Source organism: Saimiri boliviensis, chromosome 15, assembly GCF_048565385.1.
Source record: "Saimiri boliviensis isolate mSaiBol1 chromosome 15, mSaiBol1.pri, whole genome shotgun sequence".
Taxonomy (NCBI): domain Eukaryota; kingdom Metazoa; phylum Chordata; class Mammalia; order Primates; family Cebidae; genus Saimiri; species Saimiri boliviensis.
The window spans coordinates 90878528-90902831 of record NC_133463.1 but is presented as its reverse complement, the minus strand read 5'-3'; the positions used below and the strand labels follow the sequence as shown (position 1 = coordinate 90902831).

Below are 24304 nucleotides of genomic sequence, written 5' to 3'. Positions count from 1 at the left end.
CAACTCACAGTCAAGACTTTCTATCTGGTAACATATTTTGGAGAGCCAGCCAGGAGGTAAGCCCAGCTGTCTGGGGTTTAGATTTCCTTTCATTCTTCTTTCTGATCTTTCTTTTGTCCAAGACGCCATTTGCAGGCATGGGTCAGGCGGTTAAGCCCACCACAGGAAGCCTCTAGTAACAGGATAACTCGTTCAAGGAACAGGACGTCTGGGTCCTGCCAAGAGCAAGACAGACTCGTGAACGGTCAGCTTTGTGCATGTGCTGCCATCGTATCTGAGATGCTTTAATCCTTCATCTTCTAATTTCTGCCTTTGCCTTGCTGCTGATGCTTTGTGGGGACCAGGGACTGCAAAGTTGTTGCATGTGAACCCCTGTTACCATCTGCATGTCCCTTTTGTTTACGTGTGGTAAGTTCAGAGAAGAACAAGCTTAGGGAAAACCCCATGTCGTGGTGGTTTCTACTTAAGCACTGTTTGTGCTGTTCAGGCCCCAAAGTAAATTACCAGCTGCAGGGATCCACATACCACCCTCTGGTGTCACCCTTAATGTTACTCATATGGGGGTGTTTGAGTTTTACCCTGGAACAAGTCAAGAGCTGGAAGTAAAGGGCCCTACCATGACCCTACGAAGAAGGCAGGAAGCTGTGGCCCCTCTAAATGGGTGGGACGCTAAAAGCCAGGGCGTGCATCCAGGAACAAAGGGGGTCATACGAGGCCATTGCCTACAGAGGGAAAACATCCAGAGCCGCACCGGCGCCCACCTGAGGCCACAGACGTCTGACCCTGTAAGCCTGGACCCTGGCCGAGTGCGGTGGCTCACGCCTGCAATCCCAGCACTCTGGGAGGCCAAGTCACATGGATCATGAGGTCAGGAGATCGAGACCACCCTGGCCAACATAACCCTGTCTCTACGAAAAAATACAAAAATTATCTGGGCATGGTGGTGCGTAACTGTAATCCCAGCTACTTGGGAGGCTGAGGCAGGAGAATCGCTTGAACCCAGGAGGCGGAGCTTGCAGTGAGCTGACATCATGCCATTGCACTCCACCCTGGGTGACAGAGCTAGATTCCATCTAAAAAAAAAAAAACAAACCCCAAAAAAACCCTGCACCCTGAAGGGGTTGCCCTGGGGATCCACAGCGAGACCTGAGACTTCCCCAGGTGGGAATTTTGGGTCCACAAATCAGCCCTCCCTAGGGTATTGTCTCTTTTCCTGACAGCCATAGGAACCGCTCCTGATTCCCCTGCCTGGCTGCACCCTCAACCCCTGGAATCAATTTGATTCTGACAATCTGAGAAGAAAAGGCTTGAGGTTTTTATTTTTATTTTTTATTGAGACAGAGTCTCACTCTGTCACCAGGCTGGAGTGCCATGGTGCGATCTCAGCTCACTGCAACCTCTGCCTTCGGGTTCAAGCAATTCTCCCGCCTCAGCCTCTTGAGTAGCTGGGACTACAGGCGCGAGCCACCATACTCGGCTAATTTTTGTATTTTTAGTAGAGATGAGGTTTCATCGCGTTGGCCAGGATGGCCTTGATCTCCCGACCTTGTGATCTGCCCACCTCAGCCTCCCCAAGTGCTGGGAATACAGGTGTGAGGGACCCTGCCTGGCCAGTGCTTGAGTTTTTTTGTAATACTGTCTGGCCACAATGTCAGCTAGACAGCCAGGAGCAATGGCCAAGAAATTGAAGGCTTAATCGTAACACTGTCCTACAATTATTCTTATTTTGCAAAAGGTGGGTAAATGGTCAGAAATGCCATACACTGAAGCCTTTATGGCTAACAGAATCCTTCAATCTATAAAGCTCCTAACACTAGCCCTCAGAAAGGAAGTCCTAACACTGAGCCAAACATTGGATATCCCTCTCTCCTACAAAAGTCACTGTCTCTCAGAGGGAACTGTGGCCACCCCCGTATGACCCTTTGCCACATGCTCCAACTATGCCAGGCCAGCCGGAGGAGCAAGCTGCAGAAGCCCCTCAGACTCGGGAAGCGGAACAGCCGACTCAGCAGCTCCCGGCACTGCCGCCTCTCAGGGAAGTGTCGGGGCAGGAGGGCCAGCTTGAGTGCCATTCCTACTTTCCATGACTGATGTGCAACAAAGCCAGGAACAGTTGGGAAGGGACGCGGAGGACCCTGGCAGTGTTGCAGATGGTTTCTCAACCTCGGCTTTCGATTTATCATGGAGAGAGGTCCAATTCGTTTTGGCAACCGGCTGCACGCCTATGGAAAAGGAAAGGGTTTTTGAGGCTGCCCGCCGAGAGGCAGACGAAAACCCCGGGGCAATCACCTGGGCCAGAGGTCATGCCCATCACCAACCCTAATTGGGACCCGGCAAAGTTTCTTGATGCACTCATCAGAGGAGCAAAAAGGAGATAACCAAGACTGTAAATTCCAAGGAGATTCTAAAGTTCGTCTTAAAGGAAACATTCCCCTGGTTCCGGTTACCCCAGGGCCTCCAAAGTGGTTAGTAACTCAAGGGGTTGCTAAGGCTCTCGGAGTCAAAGACTATTTACATTCAGTATGGAGGCCTCAATCCTCTGGGTAAGAAGAAACTCTAAAACAGGAGTTCACTTAGCTAGGTCCGGAAGCATCAGAAACTAGGGCCGGCTCACTCCCCGTAGCCCACTTAAGAATCTGTGACTTCCTGTAAGAAAAGAAAAAAGTGAGCCCGTATGAAATGCTATATGGGAGGCCGTTTTTAACTCATAATCCAATTAATGATCCAGAAACGGGTGGGTTAATAAAATACATCGTTAACCTGGGGCAATTTCAGCAGGCATTACGAAAGTTTGGAACTCAAAGACTCCCTGCACTGGGAACTAACCAGCAACCCCAAATTAGGCCAGGAGATAAGGTACCTGTTAACACTGGAAAGAGCCGGGTGCAGTGGCTCACACCTGTAATCTCATCACTTTGGAGGCTGAGGCAGGTGGATCACCCGAGTCAGCAGTTTGAGACCAGCCTGGCCAACATGGTGAACCCCCATCTCTTCTGAAAATACAAAATTAGCTGGGTGAGGTAGTGCATGCCTATAATCCCAGCTACTTGGGAGGCTGAAATAGGAGAATCACTTGAATCCAGAAGGCAGAGGTTGCCGTGAGCTGAGATCGCTCCATCGCACTCCAACCTGGGCAAGACAGCGAGACTCCATCTCAAAACAAACAAAACAAAACAAAACACCAAGGAGCAATGGGTCATCCACTCAACAACTGCAATCCAAACGGAAGGGACCGGTTTTCAATGGTGTTAGCCACACCTTCCAAGGTCAAAGTACAAGGATTAAGTAGTTGGATGCATCTTTCCAAGGTCGAGCCTGCAATACCTGGAGCTCTGGACCTGAGGCTTCCACCAGCCACGGCACCCACGAACCCGTGGGAGGCGTCAAGTACCTGTTTAAAAGTCAGCCAGAGAATCAGTCGGCGCCCGCCGACCTCCCTGTGCCTTTGCTGCACAGCTGCTGTAAGCGGCGAGCTCGGGACGTCGTCCTGTTGTTTTTAGACCTCAATTGCCTTCGTCTCAAAGGATGGAGTCACTTCCTTTGTCATGATAAAACAAGTCGTTTTTCTCTGTTTAAAAAAAGCGACGAAAGACTCCAAATGAAGCCAATCTGAGAAGCGTCACTTCATTTTCTGGCATTCACCTGCCATACCTTCATGGCTCTCAGGGACGCTGGCCTGCCGTCAAGTGTGGAACGTATTGTGTATGGTGGCCCGTTTTCAAAACAAAATGCCCAGATTGACTTGGGTCCATGAACTGCAGAAGAACGAGGCACACTGAGCCCCTCCCCACGCCGTCGCAGCCGGCGCCTGCTGGGGCCCTCAACTGCCCTCACCTGAACCGAAGAGTTTAGCTTGAAAAATAGATAATATTATTATCATTAATTATTATTTTGAGATGGAGCCTTGCTCTGTCACCCAGGCTGGAGCGCAGTGGTGTGATCTCGGCTCACAGCAACCTCCGCTTTCCGGGTTCCAGTGATTCTCCTGCCTCAGCCTCCCGAGTAGCTGGGATTACAGGTACCTGCCACTGCACCCGGCTAATTTTTGTATTTTTAGTAGTAGAGACGGGGGTTTCACCGTCTTGGCCAGGCTGGTCTTGAACTCCTGACCTCATGATCCACCTGCCTCAGCATCTCGAAGTGCTGGGATTACAGGCGTGAGCCACCGCGCCCCGTGCTAACTTTATTCTTATCAGCTTGTCTAACTACCTGGGTCGTAATTCAAATACTTGAAGGGCCCCTGAGATGACAGCAATGCATTGTGGGCTGTAACAAAATGCAGCAAGACAACCCTAAAGAAAACACCGAAAACTCCAACCCAATGACTAATGGGTGACGTCCGGGAAGATCGTGACCCCACAGTACTCAGCCTATGAGGAGCTGGGGGAGGGGCCTGCGCACTAGGGGATGAATGGCTTGCTGTCACTGTGCCTGCCTGCCAGACACCTGATCTTGCAAGACCGCTATTAAACGTCTCACTTTCGGCCAGGTGCAGCAGCTCACGCCTGTAATCCCAGCACTTTGGGAGACTGAGGAAGGTGGATCATGAGGTCAGGAGATTGAGACCATCCTGACCAACACAATGAAACCCTATCTCTACTAAATGTACAAAAATTAGCTGGGTGTGGTGGCGTGCACCTGTAGTCTCAGCTACTCAGGAGGCTGAGGCAGGAGAATCACTTGAACCCAGGAGGCAGAGTCTGCAGTGAGCCGAGATCTCGTCACTGCACTCTAGCCTGGGCGACAGAGCAAGACTCTGTCTCAAAAAAAAAAACAAAAAAAACCCCTCACTTTCGCTTTTCTTCATGCCTCTAAGTCCATTCTTTGGGTTGAGATAGGTGAGCATGTTTCTCACAAGAAGGGAAATAATTAACCAAACTGTTGATTTATTAAGCTTAACCTTGTTGGCTCTGCATGGCTGCTGAAAGCTGGGGAGATGCCAGACTTGTGTCCTCCTGGCTGGGTCTAGCGGGGTCACTATAGGAGGAGGAGCCTTGAAATCCAGCCTAAGTGGCTTCAGGAGACTCTGGTGTCCCTCTGAGAGCAAAGGCCCTCACTAACCTTCAGCAGCATCTGGACTCCCTGGCTGCGGGAGTCTCACAAAACCAAAGACCCTTAGACCTCCCTACGACCGGGCAAGGAGGAGCTGGCTCATATTTAAAGGAAGAATGTTGTTTTTGCGTCAGCCAGTCTGGTTTAGCACAAGAAAATATTGAGAATACAATTGCCCAGGCAAACACAGTTGAGTCTTTGGGAACTCCCACAGAGACCTGGCAACCCTGGGTGCTGCCTGCATCACTTCCTTTGGTAGTACCAGTTTTGGCCATATCGTTGGCCTTAATTTCTGGTCTAATTTGTTTAAAATCTTAACTGATTTTTTTGCTCTCTCATTTACAGCGATTCCATGTTTGTATGATACTTGTGCAAGGGTTTCAGCCAGTTTGGAACAAAATCCAAAATCGGGCCAAAATACCTAACCGTTGCAACTGGATCAAGCCAGCGGCACCTATTTTTTTTTTTTTTTTTTTTTTGAGACGGAGTTTCACTCTCGTTACCCAGGCTGGAGTGCAATGGCGCGATCTCGGCTCACTGCAACCTCCACCTCCTGGGTTCAGGCAATTCTCCTGCCTCAGCCTCCTGAGTAGCTGGGATTACAGGCACGTGCCACCATGCCCAGCTAATTTTTGTATTTTTAGTAGAGACGGGGTTTCACCATGTTGACCAGGATGGTCTCGATCTCTTGACCTCGTGCACCCGCCTCAGCCTCCCAAAGTGCTGGGATTACAGGTGTGAGCCACCGCGCCAGGCCGCCAGCTGCACCTTTTACAAGCAAGTACCACCTTTTACAAGCTGCACCCAAGGAGACCCACCTAACTGCCTAGGGACAGAGAGCCAGGACCACTAGTAGGCAGGGACAACACCCACAGCTGGCAGAAAACTGATCTTCAGCCCCTCTGCCTCCCATAAAGACTTATGGGGATCGGCCGGGCGCAGTGGCTCATGCCTGTAATCCCAACACTTTGGGAGGCCGAGGCAGGTGGATCACCTGAGGTCGAGAGAAACCCCGTCTCTACTAAAAATACAAAATTAGCTTGGCAGGGTGGCAGGTGCCTGTAATCCCAGCTACTTGGGAAGCTGAGGCAGGATAATTGCTTGAACCCAGAAGGTGGAGGTTGCAGTGAGCTAGATTACACCACTGCACTCCAGCCTGGGCAGCAAGAGAAAAACTCCATCTCAAAAGAAAAAAAAAAAAAGACTTATAGGATCATTTCTCTCAGTAGGAAATGAGGCAGGAGAATGGGGAATTAGGGTCACCATGGGTTAAGCCATAAGTGAGAAAGCAGCAGGTGCAGCCAGTTCCAAGAAAGACGAGGCAGCACCTGGGCCACGTCCTCTCCTGGGATGATGCTCAGGACAGAAGTCACTTCAGCCTCTGACGGAATGCAGGCCACGCCTCCACCTCAGCCTCTGACTGCAGGCCACGTCTCCACCTCAGCTACTGACTGCAGGCCACGCCTCCACCTCAGCCTCTGACTGCAGGCCACGTCTCCACTCCTGCCTCTGACTGCAGGCCACGCCTCCACTCCTGCCTCTGACTGCAGGCCACGTCTCCACCTCAGCTACTGACTGCAGGCCACGCCTCCACCTCAGCCTCTGACTGCAGGCCACGTCTCCACCTCAGCTACTGACTGCAGGCCACGCCTCCACTTCAGCCTCTGACTGCAGGCCACGTCTCCACTCCTGCCTCTGACTGCAGGCCACGCCTCCACTTCAGCCTCTGACTGACTGCAGGCCACGTCTCCATTTTAGCCTCTGACTGCAGGCCACGCCTCCACTCCTGCCTCTGACTGCAGGCCACGTCTCCACTTCAGCCTCTGACTGCAGGCCACGCCGCCACTCCTGCCTCTGACTGCAGGCCACGCCTCCACTCCTGCCTCTGACTGCAGGCCACGTCTCCACTTCAGCCTCTGACTGCAGGCCACGCCTCCACTTCAGCCTCTGACTGATTGGTCGCAGCACAGGCCAATCCTTCATGAGACGTAACCCACTGGAGGCCTCTAAAGGGTACCTAGGGGTGTTACCAAATTCTTTGAGCCTCGTAAGAACCCTAAGGAACCCTGCATCGGGCTTCGAGCTGCTTGCTTGAGCCACACCCACTCTGGGGAGTGTACTTTTGTGCCAGTGAATCTGCATTCGTTGCTTCTTTCGATAACTCATTCATTTTTTTTGAGACGGAGTCTAGCTTTGTCACCCAGGCTGGAGTGCGGTGGCACAATCTCTGCTCACTGCAACCTCCGCCTCCTGGATTCAAGCGATTCTCCTGCCTCAGCCTCTGAGTAGCTGGGACTACCGGCACGCGCCACCACGCCCAGCTAATTTTTGTATTTTTAGTAGAGACCGGGTTTCACCACGTTGGTCATGATGGTCTTGGTCTCTTGACTTCGTGATCCACCCGCCTCGGCCTTCCAAAGTGCTGGGATTACAGGCGTGAGCCACCGCACCCGGCCTGATGCTTCATTCTTTTGTTGATTTGTTTGTGCATTTTGTTCAATTCTTTGTTTAACACACCAAGTACCTGGACAGCTCAGAGTCGAGACCTCCCATCTGGTAACAGCGTGTCAGAGTCCAGAGCAGGGCGTGTGCAGGGCGGCCTGGAGCACTCAGGGCCGTTGCTGTGCAGCAGCAAGGGTGTGTGTGGCGTGCGGCAGCTGGACTGCTGGCACGCTCTGCGAGTATGAGGCGGGACAACTGCTCTGCAAAAAAAAAGTCTGTCAATTTCTTTTTTTTTTCTTTTGAGATGAAGTTTCGCCCATAACCCAGGCTGGAGTGCAGTGGTGTAATCTCAGCTCGCTGCAACTTCTGCCTCCCGGGTTCAAGCGATTCTCCTGTCCCAGCCTCCCCAGTAGCTGGGGTTACAGGCATATCACCATGCCCAGCTATTTTTGTATTTTTAGCAGAGATAGGGTTTCACCATGTTGGCCAGGCTGGTCTCAAACTCCTGACCTCAGGTGATCCACCTGTCTCGGCCTCGAAAAGTGCTGGGATTACAGGCGTGATACTGCACCCGGCCTGGCAATTTCTTAGAGAACCATTTACTTGACCTTTGGACACGGCAACTCCATTCCCTCCTATTTACCCAAGAGAGTGGAGGACTCAGGAACATACCTGAGCCAAACACGGCACACAGCCCAGGTCCGCCAGCAAGGAGGTGGATAAGCAAACGTTGGAACGCTCCTGCGTGGAACGCCGCTCAGCCACATGAGGGAACCATGTGCCAGGACCCCGGCCGCACCTGTCACCCGGAGCCCGCGGGAAAGAATACGGACCACATGGTGTGACTCACGTGATGTTCTAGAGCAGGCCAAAGTAACCTGTGGTTTTAAAAGTTTCAGAACAGTTGTTGCCTTTGCAGAGGGTAGGAGATGGAGTTTGATGGAGCTGGGCGGGGGAGAACCTGGCGGGTGGTAGTGTGTATATTTTGATAGGGGCTTGGGTTACACGGGTGTATGCATTTTTCTAAACGATGGAATGGCACCCTCAGGGCACATGCGTTTCACTGAACATGGTTTCACTTCTAAATGTAATTGACGACATGTTAAGTGGTAAAGTGTGAGCTGGAGTCTCTATGGGAAGCGGGCAGGTGGCTATGGCTTATTTTGAAGTCTATCAAGAACAGGAGATGGATTGGGGTGAATATATGATAAAGCAAATATAACATGTGAATTGCAGAATCCAGGTGCCAGGTACGTATGTGGGTGTTCGTTGTAAATTTATTTCCGTTTTTCCTGTGTTCTTGAAATTGTCCATAATGCGTTGGGGAAGCCACAGCGTCATGTCAGAGGACCCAGGAGCCAGGCTGAAGAGGCCCCAGTGCCAGAGGTGACGGCTCCAGCCCCAGGGCTGCCGGGAGAGCTCTCCACAAACTTCGTGGCTGAAAACATCAGAAATGTATTCTTTTGTGGTTTGGAGGCCAGATGTTTGGAGTCTAGGTTTCAGCAGGGCCTTGTTTCCTCGGAAGGGGCTCGGGCAGGGTCCTGCCCTGACTTCCAGCTTCTGTGACTTGAAGGTTCCTTGGCCTGTGGCCACGACTCCAACCTCTGCTCTGGGGTCACACGGCCACCCCCTGTGCTCCTCTCTTCTTCTGTCTCTTGTAAAGACACTTGTCACTGGATTTAGGACTCAGCCCAAATGCAGGAGGATCTTGAGATCCTTAATTACATCTGCACAGACCCCTTTTCCCGTAAGGCCACTTTCATAGCACTGGGAGCTGGGCCGCGCACGTCTCTGCGGGCCCCACACTGCGCACCGCCTCCCCCACTGTCCTGGAAGCCCTCGGGGATCGGGGGCTTTCCTCCGTATCTGAGTGCTGCAGCCCGTCAGGAAATGCTTCCTCTGTGAACGAGAGTGTCTCTGTCCTACACCCCAGGCCCTCTTGGAGGGCAGGGCCTGTCTGTTGGGAAACGCCTTCTCTGTAACTCCAGTGTGAGCCCTTGGGACAGGTGCCTCTTCTCTGAGACGCTCCCAGGTCCCACCTCCAGCAGCGCGGAGGGTGCTCACAGTGCTGGCTGAAAACACAGGGAGCTGTGCACATGTCCAGGGGGCCTGCCCCCATGCCCCCACACCCCCGCCAGGGCCATCCCCTCTGCGTCTGTCGGCCTCAGCGCTCCCAGATGCCCTGAAGCCAAAGGCCCCAGAGCAGTGGTCTCCAACACTGCCCCTGCTTCCCATCCTGCCTCGTCTCTGAGAGGAGGTTCTGGTGGACAGCTGGCTGCCAATCACTGCCAGACCTGGAGCATGGAGAGGAGACCCGGGTCTCGGCTGCAGGTGCTTGTTGGGGCGTCCCCAGGCAGGGCGTCCAGGTGCCCTGTGTCCCTGGAAACAGGCATCTGGGCCAGGTCAGGTTGGGAGGCGGAAGGTGGTGGCCCCTGTCCCCGCTCCCTGCAGGGGCTGTGCAGGCGGCAAGGGCCAGAGCCACGCCTTGACATTGGTTAGCTCTGTGTCATTAAAGACCTTTCTTCTGCTAATCATGACCACGGTTGTTATTCTTGTTTGCAAAATTCCTGATAGGGTGAAACGGCCCCATGTGCGCTGGGAGGACACAGAGTAGCCTGGAAACCGGGTTGGAAATCTCTGTCTCCCTGGCAACCGAGCCGGTGTGGGGAAAGGGGGGGGTCTCCGCTCCAAGAGCAGCCCAGAGCCGGATTGCAGAACCCTGCCATTCATAGGGGCTGCCCCCTTTAGACATGATTCTTTGGGTGTCCTGGCACCCCCTGCCCACCCCAGGTCAAGCACAAGCCCGGCCCTACACACCTGTACACCTGTGCTGTCTCTTGATGTGTGGCAAATTGCCCCAAAGCACAGGGGCTTAAATCAACCCGGTTTATTCTCTCAGTGTCTGTGGGGCGGGAATCCAGGCTCTGTGGCGGCTCTGGCTTGCCGTCTCTCGTGGGCTGTGCTGAGCCTTCAGGATGGGGCTGCAGGCTCATCTGAAGGCTCAGCTTAGGGGATCTGCCCCCAAGCTCACTTGCTCAGCGGTCAACTCAGGCCCTCATCACTGTCCCCTGGGCTTGTCCACAGGGCTTCCTCCCAGCACAGCAGCTGATACCCCTCCCCCGCCAGGGATGTAAGAGCAAGCCAGAGAGCATGGTGGAGACAGAGCCCCAGGTTTTGTGACCGGATCTCAGGAACTGCATCCTGTCCCCTGCTGTGCAGTCTTTATCAGGAGCAAGTGGGCAGGTGCAGCCTGTGCGTGGGGGCAGTGGGGGAGGTGAGAGCCGCAGGGGCTTGGAGCACTGGGGGCCACCTGGAGCCTGTCCGCCACCCCACAGGCCTCGACGCTGGAAGGTGGGGCCTGCCTTGCTCCAGGCCTGGCAGGGGCCTTTCAAGTCTCTGAAGGGCAATTTGGCAGATATTCCTATCCTAGGAGTAGGTTGACTGTGGTCAGCAGGGACCACTGCTGAGTGCCCCGCACAGCCCCCCACAGCCCCCCACTCTTATACAGGGACTCTGCAGCCAGCGAAGAGAGGCAGAGGCCAGCCTTGTGCTGGGAGCCTGGGGACAGACTGTGCAGTCTGCTGCCCCATGCAAAGGCAGTGTGAAATCTGAAACAGACTCATCAAACACAGGTGGGGCTGGCTGGGCCTGAATGCCACCCCGCCTCAAACACTTCCCCGGCCCCTGTGGCCTTTAGTATAAAACTCTGTCCCTTTCCCAGCACATGGCCTGAGCCATCCCTGCCACTGCTGTCACCTCAGCGGCTCCCATCCTCCGTCCCCAACCCCACCCTCACTTGGCTCCATCCCTGGGTCTCCCTCCAGGACTTCGAAGTCCTCAGGCCTGGCTCAGCGTCCCCGGGGAGGGGTCTTCTCTGAGCACGTCTCCGGCCGCCCGGTCTCTCACTGCCTCATGCACCCCGACGGCCCCTTCCATCTGCTTCCTTGTCTCCTGCCTGTCCTCCCCCCGGCACGCAAGCTCCCTGGGCAGAGCCTTGGCTCTCTCATGTGGTGACCCAGTGTCAGCATGGTGCCTGGCACGCAGCTGGTCCTCAGTCAGTCGACACCTGTGACGGGGAAGGCAGTGACAGTCCCTGCCAGGTGCTCGCCCCAGCCAGGCACCCCAAGGAGCCCCGACCCGTGGCTTCTGTGTAATCCCAACACTTTTACGTGGTTCTCACAACCACCCATTTGACAGATGAAGGGACTGGGGCTCAGGGAGGCCACGCCCCTGCTGGATGGTGTTTTCCCACGGAGATTCTGCCTGTACCTTGAAGGAAAGAAGCCGGAAGAGGCCAGCCCGAGGCAGACAGGACACACAAACCGCCCGGGAGCTCGCAGAGCACCCCAGGCCTCGGGCACCACGTGGCGCGCAGCCGAGGAGGTCAGCCAGGGGGGCGGCCAAGAGCCAGGCTCTCAGTGTGAATATGAGGGGTGTGTGTGTGTGCCGTGTGCAGCGTGTGTGTGACCGAGTGATTCCGTGTGTGTAGTGGTGTGGTGAGTGTGTGCTCATGTGCCGGCAGCTGGGGAGGGCTGAGCCCACGTTTACCTTCCCTGGCTCGGGTCGTGGTTTTCTCCTTCCTGAGCTCTGCAAGGCTGGGGAGGCGCACGGCCCCTCTCTGCCCTGGGGATGGGGCTGACTCCGCTTTGTGTGGCTGGAACTTCTCGCGGCTGCCTCTCCTGTCTGCTGGTTGCTGCTGCACTCACGATAATTTTACTTTGTGGGGGATGCTTTGGAGCAGATGTGAGCACCCCGCAATTTCAGGTGCCTTTAAAGGAGACCTGCATGCTGACGTTGCTGTCCTGGGCAAAGGCACGTGCAGACGGGACGGCCGTGGAGCCTGGTGTGGAGAGGGACGAGCTAACACAAAGCGCAGCCTCTGGGGGTGGCTGGGAGCCAGGTGCCTGGCGCTGGCTCGTGGTCAGGTGGCAGGGAGAGGCCAGCGGTTAGGGTGATGTCTGTGTGTGAGAGCTTCTGAGTGGGATGGCACATTCAGGGAGGATGCAAGTACCTGAGATGTGACCCTCACTGCTCACCCAGGCCACCGAAAGGCCACGTGGGAGGGTGTGCTCAGGACTGCGGGCCCAGGCTACCAAAAGGCCACACTGGAGGATGTGCTCAGGACTGCGGGCCCAGGCCACCAAAAGGTCACCCTGGAGGATGTGCTCAGGGCTGCGGACCCAGGCCACCAGAGGGCCAGCCAGAGGACGTGCTCAGGACTGTTCAGTGCTTCTGGAAGGACAGGCTGGCAGGAGCTCCGTGTGTCCTGGCTATGGAGGGGGGATGTTGGGGAGGGATGAGCTGTGCTGGCCAAGGCTAAGAGGGAGGAGGGTGTGGGGTAGGGGGTGGTGTGGAGATACAGGAGCAAGTGGCAGGTGTGGGGGCAGGTGTGACGCTGTGGCTGGTCCTGGCACAACTTCCTCTTCAGGCCTCTTCCTCTGATGGCCTTGATCCTGGACCCAGGGAGGGCGAGCACGAGGATGACAGGCAGAAGCAGAACTGGGAGAGAACAGTGCAGCCAGGGGCTCTGCGTCGGGACCTGCCCTGGATGCTGGTGGCGGCAACGCCCACAAGATGCCGAGCTGCAAGGACCTGACAGTCCCCGGTGGGACAAGAGCCACGTGAAGGGGCTACACCCCTGCGTCCCCCATGACCCTGTGCTCCCCATGTGCCCCTGTGCCCACCACACACCCCTGTGCCCCCCATACCCGATCGGGGGGTCAGAGGGAACATTTAGGCTGAGAGGAGAAGCTGAGAAGGAATGAGAGGGGTACAGGGTGAGGTTGGGCTGCGGAAGGGAAGAGCCAGTGCTTTGGAGGGAGAAGTCTCAGTGGGCTTTGCTGGAGGACGCCTGTGGGTCCTGCCTGGGAAGAGGTGGCTCTGGGACACTTGGGAATGGTTGGGCTAAACGGGAGGAAGGTGGTTTGGCAGGAACAAGGGGAGCAGAGATGGGACAGGCCCAGAGTGTGAGCCCTTGCTAGGATTCCAGGCAACCCATGTGGATGATGGCGAGCACCCCAGGCTGACAGCAGCCCCCGGGACTCAGCCCTGTGGGATCAGTGTCAGGTGGGCCAGGCTCACAGCTGTGGTGGGTGCCGGGTGCCCACATCAGGGCCCGGCTTGCACTGCGCCCTTGGCAAGAAGAGCCTGTGCTGTCTGTTGCTCAAGGCAGGACCCCATGGCCAGTGCCTCCAGGAGTGGGCCTGGGGACCCCTTCCTTCCCCTTAGATGGCCATGTCTGCTCTCTTCCTTGCTCTAGCAATGCCCACGTCTTTGTCTCCAGCCAATTCTCTTCTGCACCCTAGATGTCCTTGAGTTCTCTTGCTGGAGGCCTCCCAGGCATCTCTGACTTAAGACAGTGCTTCACGCTCTCTACGGACCTGTCTGGCCCCATGCCCTCGGCCCATCTGCACCCCTAGCTCCTGCCCAGGAGGCAGGTGTCCTGCACACAGACCTCACCAAACCTTGCAAGCCCACCCACTTACTCCATTTCCACGGCCGTTGCCCTGGTCCAAGCCACGTCTTCCCCACCGGCCTCCCTGTTCTGTCCTAGAACCTTCCAGTCCATTCTCCATGAGGCTGTCAGAGGATCTTCTGAGATGCCGAACAACAGCGTCTGCCCCCTCTCCAACCCTTTGCGTTCCCCATTTCTGCAAACGTCTTTGATCCGGTACCTCAAAGCCATTCCCAAGCTCTCCTCTCTGGCCAGCCATCCTTTGATATGGAGGGCAGGACCAGGAGGGTGGGAGGAAAGGGGCTGGGAGCCATGACTCCCTGAGTAGCCGGCAAGCCCTCTGCTGCAGCCCCTCCCTGCACTGGTCAGAGAACAGACCCAACGGGATGCATATATGCAGAGAGGGTTTTGAGAACGGCTTCCAGGATGGCAAAGGCTGGCAAGTCTAAAATCTGCAGGGGCTGGCAGGGTGCAGACCTGGGGAGACCTGACATGCCATTGTGGTCCGCCGCAGGGGAGGCCCATCTTTTGTTCTATGAGGGCCTTCTGCTGAATGGATGAAGCCCGTCATGACAGAAGGCAGCCTCTCTCCCACTCATTTAATTTTGTGTGTGTGTGTATGTGTGTGTGTGTGTGTGTGTGTGTGCCCATTTGAGACAGAGTCTTGCTCTGTTGCCCAGGCTGGAGTGCAGTGGCACAATCTCAAATCACTGAAACCTCCACCTCCCAGGTTCAAGCAATTCTCCTGCCTCAGCTTCCCGAGTAGCTGGGATTATAGGCACCTGCCACCATGCCCAACTAATTTTTGTATTTTTTTTTTTTTTTTTTTTTTTTTAGACGGAGTTTCACTCGTTACCCAGGCTGGAGTGCAATGGCGCGGTCTCGGCTCACCGCAACCTCCACCTCCTGGGTTCAGGCAATTCTCCTGCCTCAGCCTCCTGAGTAGCTGGGATTACAGGCACGCACCACCATGCCCAGCTAATGTTTTGTATTTTTAAGTAGAGACGGAGTTTCACCACGTTGACCAGGATGGTCTCGATCTCTCGACCTCGTGATCCACCCGCCTTGGCCTCCCAAAGTGCTGGGATTACAGGCTTGAGCCACCGTGCCCGGCCCTAATTTTTGTATTTTTAGTAGAGACGGGGTTTCACCATCTTGGCCAGCCTGGTCTTGAACTCCTGACCTCAACTGATCTGCCTGCCTTAGCTTCCCAAAGTGCAAGGATTACAGGTGTGAGCCACCAAGACCAGCTGGGTCCTTTTTTTTGAGACAGGCTCTTGCTCTGTTGCTCAGGCTGGAGTGTAGTGGCACCATCACAACTCACTGGGTCCTCAACCTCCTAAATTCAATCCTCCCACCTCAGCCTCCTGAGTAGCTGAGACTACAGGTGTGCACCAACACACCCAGCTGATTTTTTAATTTTTGGAAGAGGTGGAGTCTCCCTATGTTTCCCAGACTGGTCTCAAACTCCTGGCCTCAAGTGATCCTTTCACCTAGGCCTCCCAAAGTGCTAGGATTACAGGTGTGAGCCACCGTATCTGGCCCCAATCTTTTCTCTGTGACAAATTTTCTTCTTGAGGTACATTCTTTTTTTTTTTTTTTTTTTTTTTTTTTGAGACGGAGTTTTGCTCTTGTTACCCAGGCTGGAGTGCAATGGCGCGATCTCCGCTCACCGCAACCTCCGCCTCCTGGGTTCAGGCAATTCTCCTGCCTCAGCCTCCTGAGTAGCTGGGATTACAGGCACATGCCACCACGCCCAGCTAACTTTTTGTATTTTTAGTAGAGACGGGGTTTCACCATGTTGACCAGGATGGTCTCGATCTCTCGACCTCGTGATCCACCCGCCTCGGCCTCGCAAAGTGCTGGGATTACAGGCTTGAGCCACTGCGCCTGGCAAGGTACATTCTTAAGAAATTTCTTTAGGGAAGGACTATTAGTGGTAAACTCTCTAAATGTCTGTGACTTTTATTCATCTGAAAAAAGTATCTAAAGTTAAAAATGTTTGACATGTAATAATTATATGTATTTATGGGGTACAAAGTAATGTTCTGATATATGTATATATTACATAATGATTAAATGAAGCCAGTTAACATATTCATCACCTCACACACTTACCATCTTCTTGTGGCCAGTGTCTATTTAGCTGCTAGAGAAAAAGAAAAATCCTTGTGGTTAGAACATAGTTTATTCTTTAAGTTTAGGGGTGTGTGACTTAATCCCTGCCTGGCACTGCCTTAGGTCTTATTTATAATGTGGAATATTATTGCTACAAGGAGTGCATTCCATCAATCTCATAATCTCTATTTTAATACTTTGTAGATCTATATCTTTCTAATCTTTTTATTTCTAAATTATTTATTTATTTGTTTGTTTGTTTTGAGACAATCTCACTCTGTTGCCCAGGCTGGAATGCAGTGGCATAATCTTGGCTCACTGCAACCTCCACCTCTAGGGTTCAAGTGATTCTTCTGCCTCAGCCTCCCTAGCAGCTGGGATTACAGGTGTGTGCCACCATGCCTGGCTAATTTTTGTATTTTTAATAGGGGTGGGGGTTTTGCCATTTTGGCCAGGCTGATCTCAAACTCCTGACCTCAGGTGATCCACCTGCCTCGGCCCCACAAAACACTGGGATTACAGGTGTGAGCCACCGTGCCCGGCCTATATCTTTCTAAACTCTCTCTCTCACTTTTTCTTTTGTCTGTTCATCTGCTGATGGACACAGTGGATTCCACGTCTTGGCTGTCATGAATAATGCCACAGTGACTATGGGAGTGCAGGTCTCTCTTGGAGATACTGATTTCTGTCTCTCTGGCTAGATGCCCAGAAGTGGAAGAGTTATTTCCTCCTGAGCCCTTTACAGATCTGATCTTCCTCTCCTTTGGCTGTCATTGTGGCTGTTGGAATTCTGCTGTCAATCTTATTGCTGTTTCCCAGGAACTGATCTTTCTTTTCTTTTGGGCTGGCTTAAAGATTTACTACAATTTCACTACGTCACCTTTCTTTTTCTTTACTCTATTTAGTCCCTGTTGTGCCTCTCTGTGTATACTTACTTTTGATCAGTTCTGAAATATTCTCAGGCATAACTTCGTCAGTGATCGACTCTCTTTGCTTTGAGATTTCAACCAGACTTCCGTTAAGCTCCCTGCACACGATCTTTCTGTTTTGTTTTCCTGTTTTCTTTCCCCTTTTTCTTGCTCAGATTTAAATGGGCATCAGAAAAATACCATCTATTTCTTATTTTTTCTATTTTCTATTTCCTTATCTTTTGCGCTACATTCTTGGTGATTTTTTTTAGATTTAACTTCTAGTTTATTAATTCCCTCTTCAGCTGTGTCTAATTTGCTGTGTGATCTGTTTGCTGAGTATTTTTTACAACAGCTTTATCGAGATATAATTCACACACCATAACACCTTTTTAAACATACAAGCCAGTGGTTTGTAGTATATTTATAGAGTTGTGTGACCATAATCACTATTTTTAGAACATTTTCATCACTCCCAAATGAGCAATTTTATCACTTTATTTATTAGTAGTGCCTATTACCAGTTCCTAGGGAGGAACTGATTCCCCTATTCCACCCTCCTAGCACCAGGCAACCACTGAGCTACCATCTGTCTCTCTTGGATTGTTCTATTCTGGACATTTCATAAAAGGAAAACCACACGATATGTGTTTTCTTGTGACTGGCTTCTTTCAGTCACCATAATTCTTTCAGGTTTCTGTTGACCTTTTCATTTCAATGAAAAATTTTCATTTCTAGACGTTCTGTTTTTATTTTTTTTCTGATAAGCATGGTGATCGGTTTGATAGCGCTTTGTTCCTTACTTTAATATAGCTGAAGCGTAGTAAATAGGCTCATTTTATATCCTATATTTGATATTTTCCATTTAGAAAGTTGTGGTGATTTAAATCTGTTGCTTGTCACTGTTCAGCTGAGTCTCACTTGGAGGCTTACTTTCTTTAGATATGTGCTGATTTTCCACTTCGAACTCATATTTGCTTCAGTTAAATTTGTGGGAACCCCATCCCTAAACTGGGGCTTGCTTTCTCTAGAGAGGATTCATTGTTGGTTTTGCTTTCGAACGCAGGGGTGCTGCTGACCTGGGACCACCCTGGGAGAGGGCTGTGTGGGCGGCAAGTGGAGAGTCCAGGAGGGCTCCGTGTGGGTGGCAAGTGGAGAGTCCAGGAGAATGCACCCCGTGGGGCAGCCCTCAATCAATGACTCTTGGACACCACTGTGAAAACACCTGTTCCCTTGTCCCGTGGGTGAGCTCACCGAGGCTCACAGTTTGTCTCACTTCCCAGAGGCCCTCCGTGGGGTCAGGCTCCAGTTTCCCACCATGGCGGTTTGCTGTGCACCACAGGCTTGCCCGCCTCCTCCTCTACCCCGGACCACTTCTGCACTCCCAGGGCTGCTCCCACACTGCTGACGAAATGGCTTGCCCTGGAATCCGTGCCTCAGGCTCCGCTTCTGAACCTCAGACCCAGTGCGGGCCCAGGTTTGTCCCAGGACCACTGTGGCTTCCGCATCTGCGTCCTGCTCAGTGGGCAGACTTTGGGGGTCCATTATTCTATGTACTTTTTTCTTTATGGACTCAGATTTCTTTTACTTTCTTGAGAGCTCTGTATATTTTGAAAAGAACTGTGTTTGAGCCTTGATCCAGCTCTTGCCCTCTGCACCTTATGAATCTCAATTAACTCCTCATTCAGGTCTCCGATAAAATGTCAGGTCCTGGGAGAAGCTTTCCCTGACCCTGAGGCAAATCGGGCTCCTGTCGTGGCCTCTTGTCCATCTCGTCCTTGCCTCTGCCCCTCTGGAGCCACACGCAGAGCGAAGGCGTGCAGTCCCTGCAGCCCAAGCTGTGTCACCTGTCACCTGTGTCGCCGTGTGACCCTGAGCGGGGAGCTCCAGTTTTCTGTGCGAGTCTCCTCATCTGTGAGATGGAAATGATACTATCTGCACAGCAGGGTTGTGGTGGGACTGTAACGATAATAGATATGAAGTGTCTAGAACAGGTGGAATCCACAGTACATGATCAATAAATGTTAGCTCTGACGGTCACATCCTGCAAAGCTAAGCTGCGTTAGGGGTCACCACTCGTCTAAGGTGAGAGTCAGCAGGGCGGAAACCAGGTCTGTCTCCTTGTGTCCTTTCCCAGGGCCCAGGGCAGGGCTGGGCCAGCAGGGAGCACGCAGTACATGCTTTCAGGTCGAATGAAAGAAAGCAGGACCAAAGGCACGGTGGCAGGTTGGGGCTTCCCCAGGGCCCCCAGGAGGCGGATTTCAGGCACAGGGACACGTGCAAAGGCACAACTTTTCCACAGCTGGAGGGCAGGGCGGGAGGGCCAAGGAAGCCCAGACACGGGTCCAAGGCTCTGACGCCCTGGCCAGGATTTGTGCCTTTACCCTCGGGCGCAGGTGTGGTTGGCGACAGAAGTTCCTGGGACTGCGGCTGCTGGTGGGGGTCTTCGTGGATGCTCAGGAGAAGAGAAAGGCTGGGAACCATTGGAAACTGGAAAGCCGGGATGAGGTTGGGGAGCAGTGGGGAGGAGAAGGGAGGGAGGGAAAGGAGGGAGGGGAGGGACGGTGGGCAGCAGTGGGAGGGGCCGGGAGGAGGCGGAGGGCGGGGCCCCGGGGCTGGGCGTCTGACCCTAGCGGTCTTCGACCCGGGACCTGAGCCCGGCGCCGCGCCGGGTGCCTCCACCTCTCTGCGCCTTTGTGCATTTTGCTTCCTTTCTCAATAAACGTTCTTCCGAGAAATTCCAAGGGGATCGCAGCCAAGCGGAGGGGGAAGGGATCCTACCCACGCCTGGGTAGGGGACCGCGGAGGCGGGGGAGGAGTGGGGGGCGCCGCGGGGGAGGGAGCGGGAACCCGAGGGAGCGAGCGCTGGAGAGCGAGGGGGCGCGGAGGGCCGGGGCCAGCTATACCTGCGTGGGGGCCGCGAGTCCCGGGCACCCCCGCCCCGCCCGTCTCCCGCCGCCCCCGCCCCCCGTGCGGCCCCCGCCCCGGCTCCGCCCCGCCCCTCGCGCGGGGTCCGCGTCTGCGGCTGCGTTCCCCGAAAGACGAGGCTGCGCCCGGATTCCGGTCCGCAGGGAGACCGAAGGGCACCGCTCCCCGCGCCACGCACGCCGCCCGAGCCCGAAGTGCGGACACCCCAGGGATGTGAGTGCGCCCCCCCGATCCCGAGGCCCGCCCTCCTCGCCCCACCCGCGGTGAGCGCCGAGGCGCGCGCGGAAGGCCGGGGGACGGGACTCGGCGCGGGGTTCCCGGCCCCCCAGCCCAGGGGTGGGGGTGGGGACTGGCGCGCGCCCCTTCCCCCGTGGCAGGTACCGGCTCCCGCCCCTGCCGCTCGTTCCGGTCCGGACGCACCTGCGGCTCCCGGGGGAGAAGAGGGCGCCCCTTCCCCTCCCCACACAGGTGCCGGCGCGGGGCGTCTCGAGCTGTCCGCGCGCCCCGGAGGGCAGCCCTCTCCCAGCGGGGATGCTGTGACAGCGCGAGCTCTGGGAACCGGCTGCGGGTGGGGCTCTGCGCGCTCCGGCAGACCCCGGCCCTGGATTTCGGGTAGAAGGCTGCGCCCTGAGGCCCGGAAAGGAGAGGGTCCTTGGGGTCTCCTGACCAGCGCTTCTTCCCGCCAGGCTTGCGCCCCAGAGGACCCTCGCCCCGAGACCCCGCGCCGGCCCCAAGCCCGCCCGGAGCATGCTGCCTGCAGCCATGAAGGGCCTCGGCCTGGCGCTGCTGGCCGTCCTGCTGTGCTCCGCGCCCGGTGAGTAGGGGGCCCGCGCGCTGGGTCAGGTGCCTGGGAGAGCCGGGGGCGCCGCGGAAGAGCCGGGTGTGGAGCCGCCACCCTCTGACGGTTCCCGCCGCGCTTCCCGGAGAGCCCACGCCCCCTCCGGGATCCCGGCGACCCCGGCCCTCGGCTGCTCTGCGGCTCGGGCTCTTTCCCGCGCTCTTCCTCCAGGGCCAGGAACTGGTGGGCGGCTGGGCCCGCGCGGAAGCTCCTGGTCATCGGCCACCTCCTCCCGGGCCTCCCTTCAAATGCAGTTTGGTCCTTCACAGCTTGGAGCCCACAGAACGCGGGGGTGGGGGGCTATGCGAGGCAGGGTGGGCGTGTGCGGGGGGCACTGTTGGTGTGGGGTCTCTTGTAGCCCGTATGTGTGTGCCTGTGTGTGCACACACACACACACACACACACACACACACACACACACTCATGCATGGGGGCCAGGCAGGAGCCATAGGAGCTCCCCTCAAACTGCCAGGATGGGGCACAGTGGTCCCAGGGCCGCTGCTTCCCGTCCAGGGGTCACGGTGGCCTGCTCACTCCTGTGGAGTAAGGCCCTTCTAGGAGTGCTTGCAGCAGGGGGGCGCAGGGGGCGGCCTGCTTCGGCCCCTAGTGCCTCTGGTCACGCCCCCATGCTCTGCCCAGCTCATGGTCTGTGGTGCCAGGACTGCACCCTGACCACCAACTCCAGCCATTGCACCCCGAAGCAGTGCCAGCCGTCAGACAAGGTGTGTGCCAGTGTCCGAATCACCGACCCCAGCAGCAGTAAGTTGGGACTAGGGTGGTGGGGGAATGTACTGAAAGCGAGGCTCTTGGGGAAGGTCAAAGGTGTCCTTTGAGCCCTTCTGGCTCCGGGGAGAGTGTGGGGCCACAGGCAGAACACTACCGGGCTGTGTGACAGTGAGCAGGTCCTGGTCCCTCTCTGGCTCCTTAGTGACCCTTTCCATCTAGTTGGGGCCAGCCGGGGAGGGTGGAGGGATTGCAGTTTGCCTGTCTGGGGCCCTGAGCTGACACGGAGGGGACTGGGCTGGGTCCCTGGCAAGGCCGAAAGGGCCCAGGAGCCGCGGCCCCGGTCCCAGTCCGAGCTTTCTCTTCCCAGGCAGGCAGGATCACTCGGTGAACAAGATGTGTGCCGCCTCCTGCGACTTCGTCAAGCGACACTTTTTCTCAGACTATCTGATGGGGTTTATTAACTCTGGGATCTTAAAAGTCGACGTGGACTGCTGCGAGAAGGATTTGTGCAATGGGGGCGCCGGGGCAGGGCACAGCCCCTGGGCGCTGGCCGGGGGGCTCCTGCTCAGCCTGGGGCCCGCCCTCCTCTGGGCAGGGCTCTGAGGTCTCCTCCTTCCCACAGGGCTTCTCAGCTTGCTCCCCTGAGCCTGTGGCTGCCCCCTTCCTGGCCTGGCCTGGCTGGGGCTGGGGGCAGCCTTGGCCCAGCTCTGTGCCTGTGGCCGGTGGCTCTCTCTCCTCCCCCGATGTGAAGCCTCCCTGTCTCTCCGCCAGCTCTGAGTCTTGGGCAGCTGGACATCCCCTGGGAACCCAGCCATCTGGGCAGGAGATCTGGGGAGGAGGGCAGGGGGTTGGGACCCCCCAGGTCCCAAAGGGGAAGTGAAGCAACAGCCTAGCTGGAAGGGTGTCTTCTATAGAGAAATAAAGTCACTTTTGAGTCCTGAGACCCGGGTCTGAGCCTGGGTGTGGGGAGTGGGAAAGGGGGCCTGGTGGACAGCCGGGAATGAGGTGCCGAGGCAGCAGAGAGGGGCGGGGGCAGCACGGGCGCTCAGCCATGCTCTCTGCTCCCGGGCTCAGGGCACTGGGGTGCTGGGTGCTTGTGCTGGGCTGCTCGGGCCTGGTGAGGTTTGGGAGCACTTGGGGTGATGGGTAAGAGTTGAGAGGAGCAAGATCGCAGGTGGGCCTGGGGTGAGGCACAGGAATCCTGGGTGCACACCGCAGACGCCAGACTCGCACACACAGTGGTGCCCACGCAGCTGCCAGCCTGGGCACGGGCTCATGCACACACACCGTGCCTGCCCTGCTCACACACACACACTCGCACACGTGCTGGGTGTGCAGATAACTGGCACACACTGGCGTGTCCCGGCGCACGTGCACACGCCCACAGTCATACATCCACGTCTGTGCACACCCCCCCTTGGGCGCTCAGCTTGCAGTGCACCCGGAACCCTGCAGACTCACAGATGTGAGCACACGTGTATGCTGGCCTCCTCTCGCCCCTACCCCTCGCTCTTCGCCTCTGTGGGCTGCGTCAGGCTGAGTGGAGCCCTCGTGTTCTCTCACCCTGCCCCTTCTCTGGACATCCATCCTGGCCACTTCGGGCCCTGAGTTGGGGTCCTGGGGCCAGTGCCTGTGGCCAGGGGCTGAGGAAGCCCACCTGTCTGTGTGGGCTGGCCCAGAGGGACTGGATGCCTCGGAGTGAAGGGGCAGGGAAGACTGGACCTGGGGAATGTGGAGTGATGTCGGATCCTTCCCGCTCCATTCCAGCTGCATCCCCGCATCCAGCCCAGGCTCCCACACCCACTGGCCGCCGCGTCTGATGCTCCACCGGTGGCTTGTCCCACGGCCCAGGCTCACCCCACAGTGCCTGGCAGGCACCCCAGGGTTTCTCTGAGGCCTGGTCTCTGGCCACTACTGCTTTGTGCCACCTGTGGCTGACCCAGTCTCATGGCCACAGCTGGATCCTGGACTCATTAGGGAAAGCAGTGGTTTCTATAAGAGCTGGCCTTGCGTGAGTGATGGCAAGGAGTCGAGTCCGGGGCTGGTGAGCCAGGGAGAGAGAGGAGGCCTGTGGTCCTGGGCACTGGCGCCAAGTCCCTGCGGGACACAGCCAAGGGCTTTTCCACAGAGGGGCATCTGCTCTGCGATGCGCCCCTGTCCCCGCCCCCTTCAGTAAAGTGTGCCGCTCTTGCTTGTGTCTGGTGTTTTGGGGGCGGGGGGACTTGCAGAGAAGTTGAGAATTCCCGGGGCGCAGAAAGCCCAGGAGTCATGGAACAACCCCCAGGGAAGCCTTGGGTGGCCGCGGACAGGCCGGCCCAACGGGGGTGAGGCTTGAGCCAGTTTTCATATGAATCTTTGTATGCTGAATTTATTTTCTGAAAGATGTATTTAAAGACACAAAAAGGTGTGAAATTCTCCCACCTCCTTGAGGAATCATAAAATCAGAAGGGCATGCCCTCACCTCCCACTCACCTCCCACTCTGAGGCGTTGCCAGGGTGGGACAGGCAGGAAGCCGCCAGCTCCCAAGCTGCCGGCACCCGCAAAGTCGGTTTCCCCATCTCAGGAGTGTAAGTGTGGTCCCCACCTGACAAGTTGTCTTTGAAGGGCTGAACCTCACGGTCCGCGTGAAGCCCTTGGTCCAGCGGGGCACACAGACAGTGCTGAGAAATGCACCTGCTACTCTTTCTACTGAGCAATTCACCAGTGATGTCCTCCCGGGGCCCCGTGTCCAGGCCAGCCGGTTTTCAACATCTGCCTAGGGGTCCCCTGGACGAGAGAGCCATGCATTTGTACCATCCCTTATGGGACGTAGGAGTTTGCTCTCAAATGTCTATTGT

At 55.8% G+C, this 24304-nt stretch overlaps 1 protein-coding gene across 3 annotated transcripts; it reads left to right on the top strand.

The window, feature by feature from the left end:
• The first annotated feature begins 19634 nt into the window (after nucleotides 1–19634).
• On the top strand, nucleotides 19635–22407 carry LOC101033760 (lymphocyte antigen 6H). 3 transcript variants are annotated; one of them, XM_074387241.1, is made up of 5 exons: nucleotides 19695–19765; nucleotides 20046–20115; nucleotides 20589–20716; nucleotides 21380–21499; nucleotides 21834–22407. In XM_074387241.1, coding segments are annotated over exons 2-5 (486 nt in total). In that variant the 5' UTR covers nucleotides 19695–19765; nucleotides 20046–20113; the 3' UTR covers nucleotides 22070–22407. The 3 variants fall into 3 exon arrangements, with proteins under 3 accessions (XP_003942120.1, XP_074243342.1, XP_074243341.1); XM_003942071.4 differs by lacking the exon at nucleotides 20046–20115 and having other exon boundaries at nucleotides 19635–19765; XM_074387240.1 differs by lacking the exons at nucleotides 19695–19765; nucleotides 20046–20115 and adding an exon at nucleotides 20306–20370.
• The last annotated feature ends 1897 nt before the right edge of the window (nucleotides 22408–24304 follow it).

Excerpts from the sequence above, each read along its gene's own strand:
- LOC101033760 (XM_074387241.1), top strand. Across the intron at positions 20,717-21,379 it reads CCTGCTGTGCTCCGCGCCCG|CTCATGGTCTGTGGTGCCAG; the intron begins GTGAGTAGGGGG and ends TGCTCTGCCCAG. Across the intron at positions 21,500-21,833 it reads AATCACCGACCCCAGCAGCA|GCAGGCAGGATCACTCGGTG; the intron begins GTAAGTTGGGAC and ends TTCTCTTCCCAG.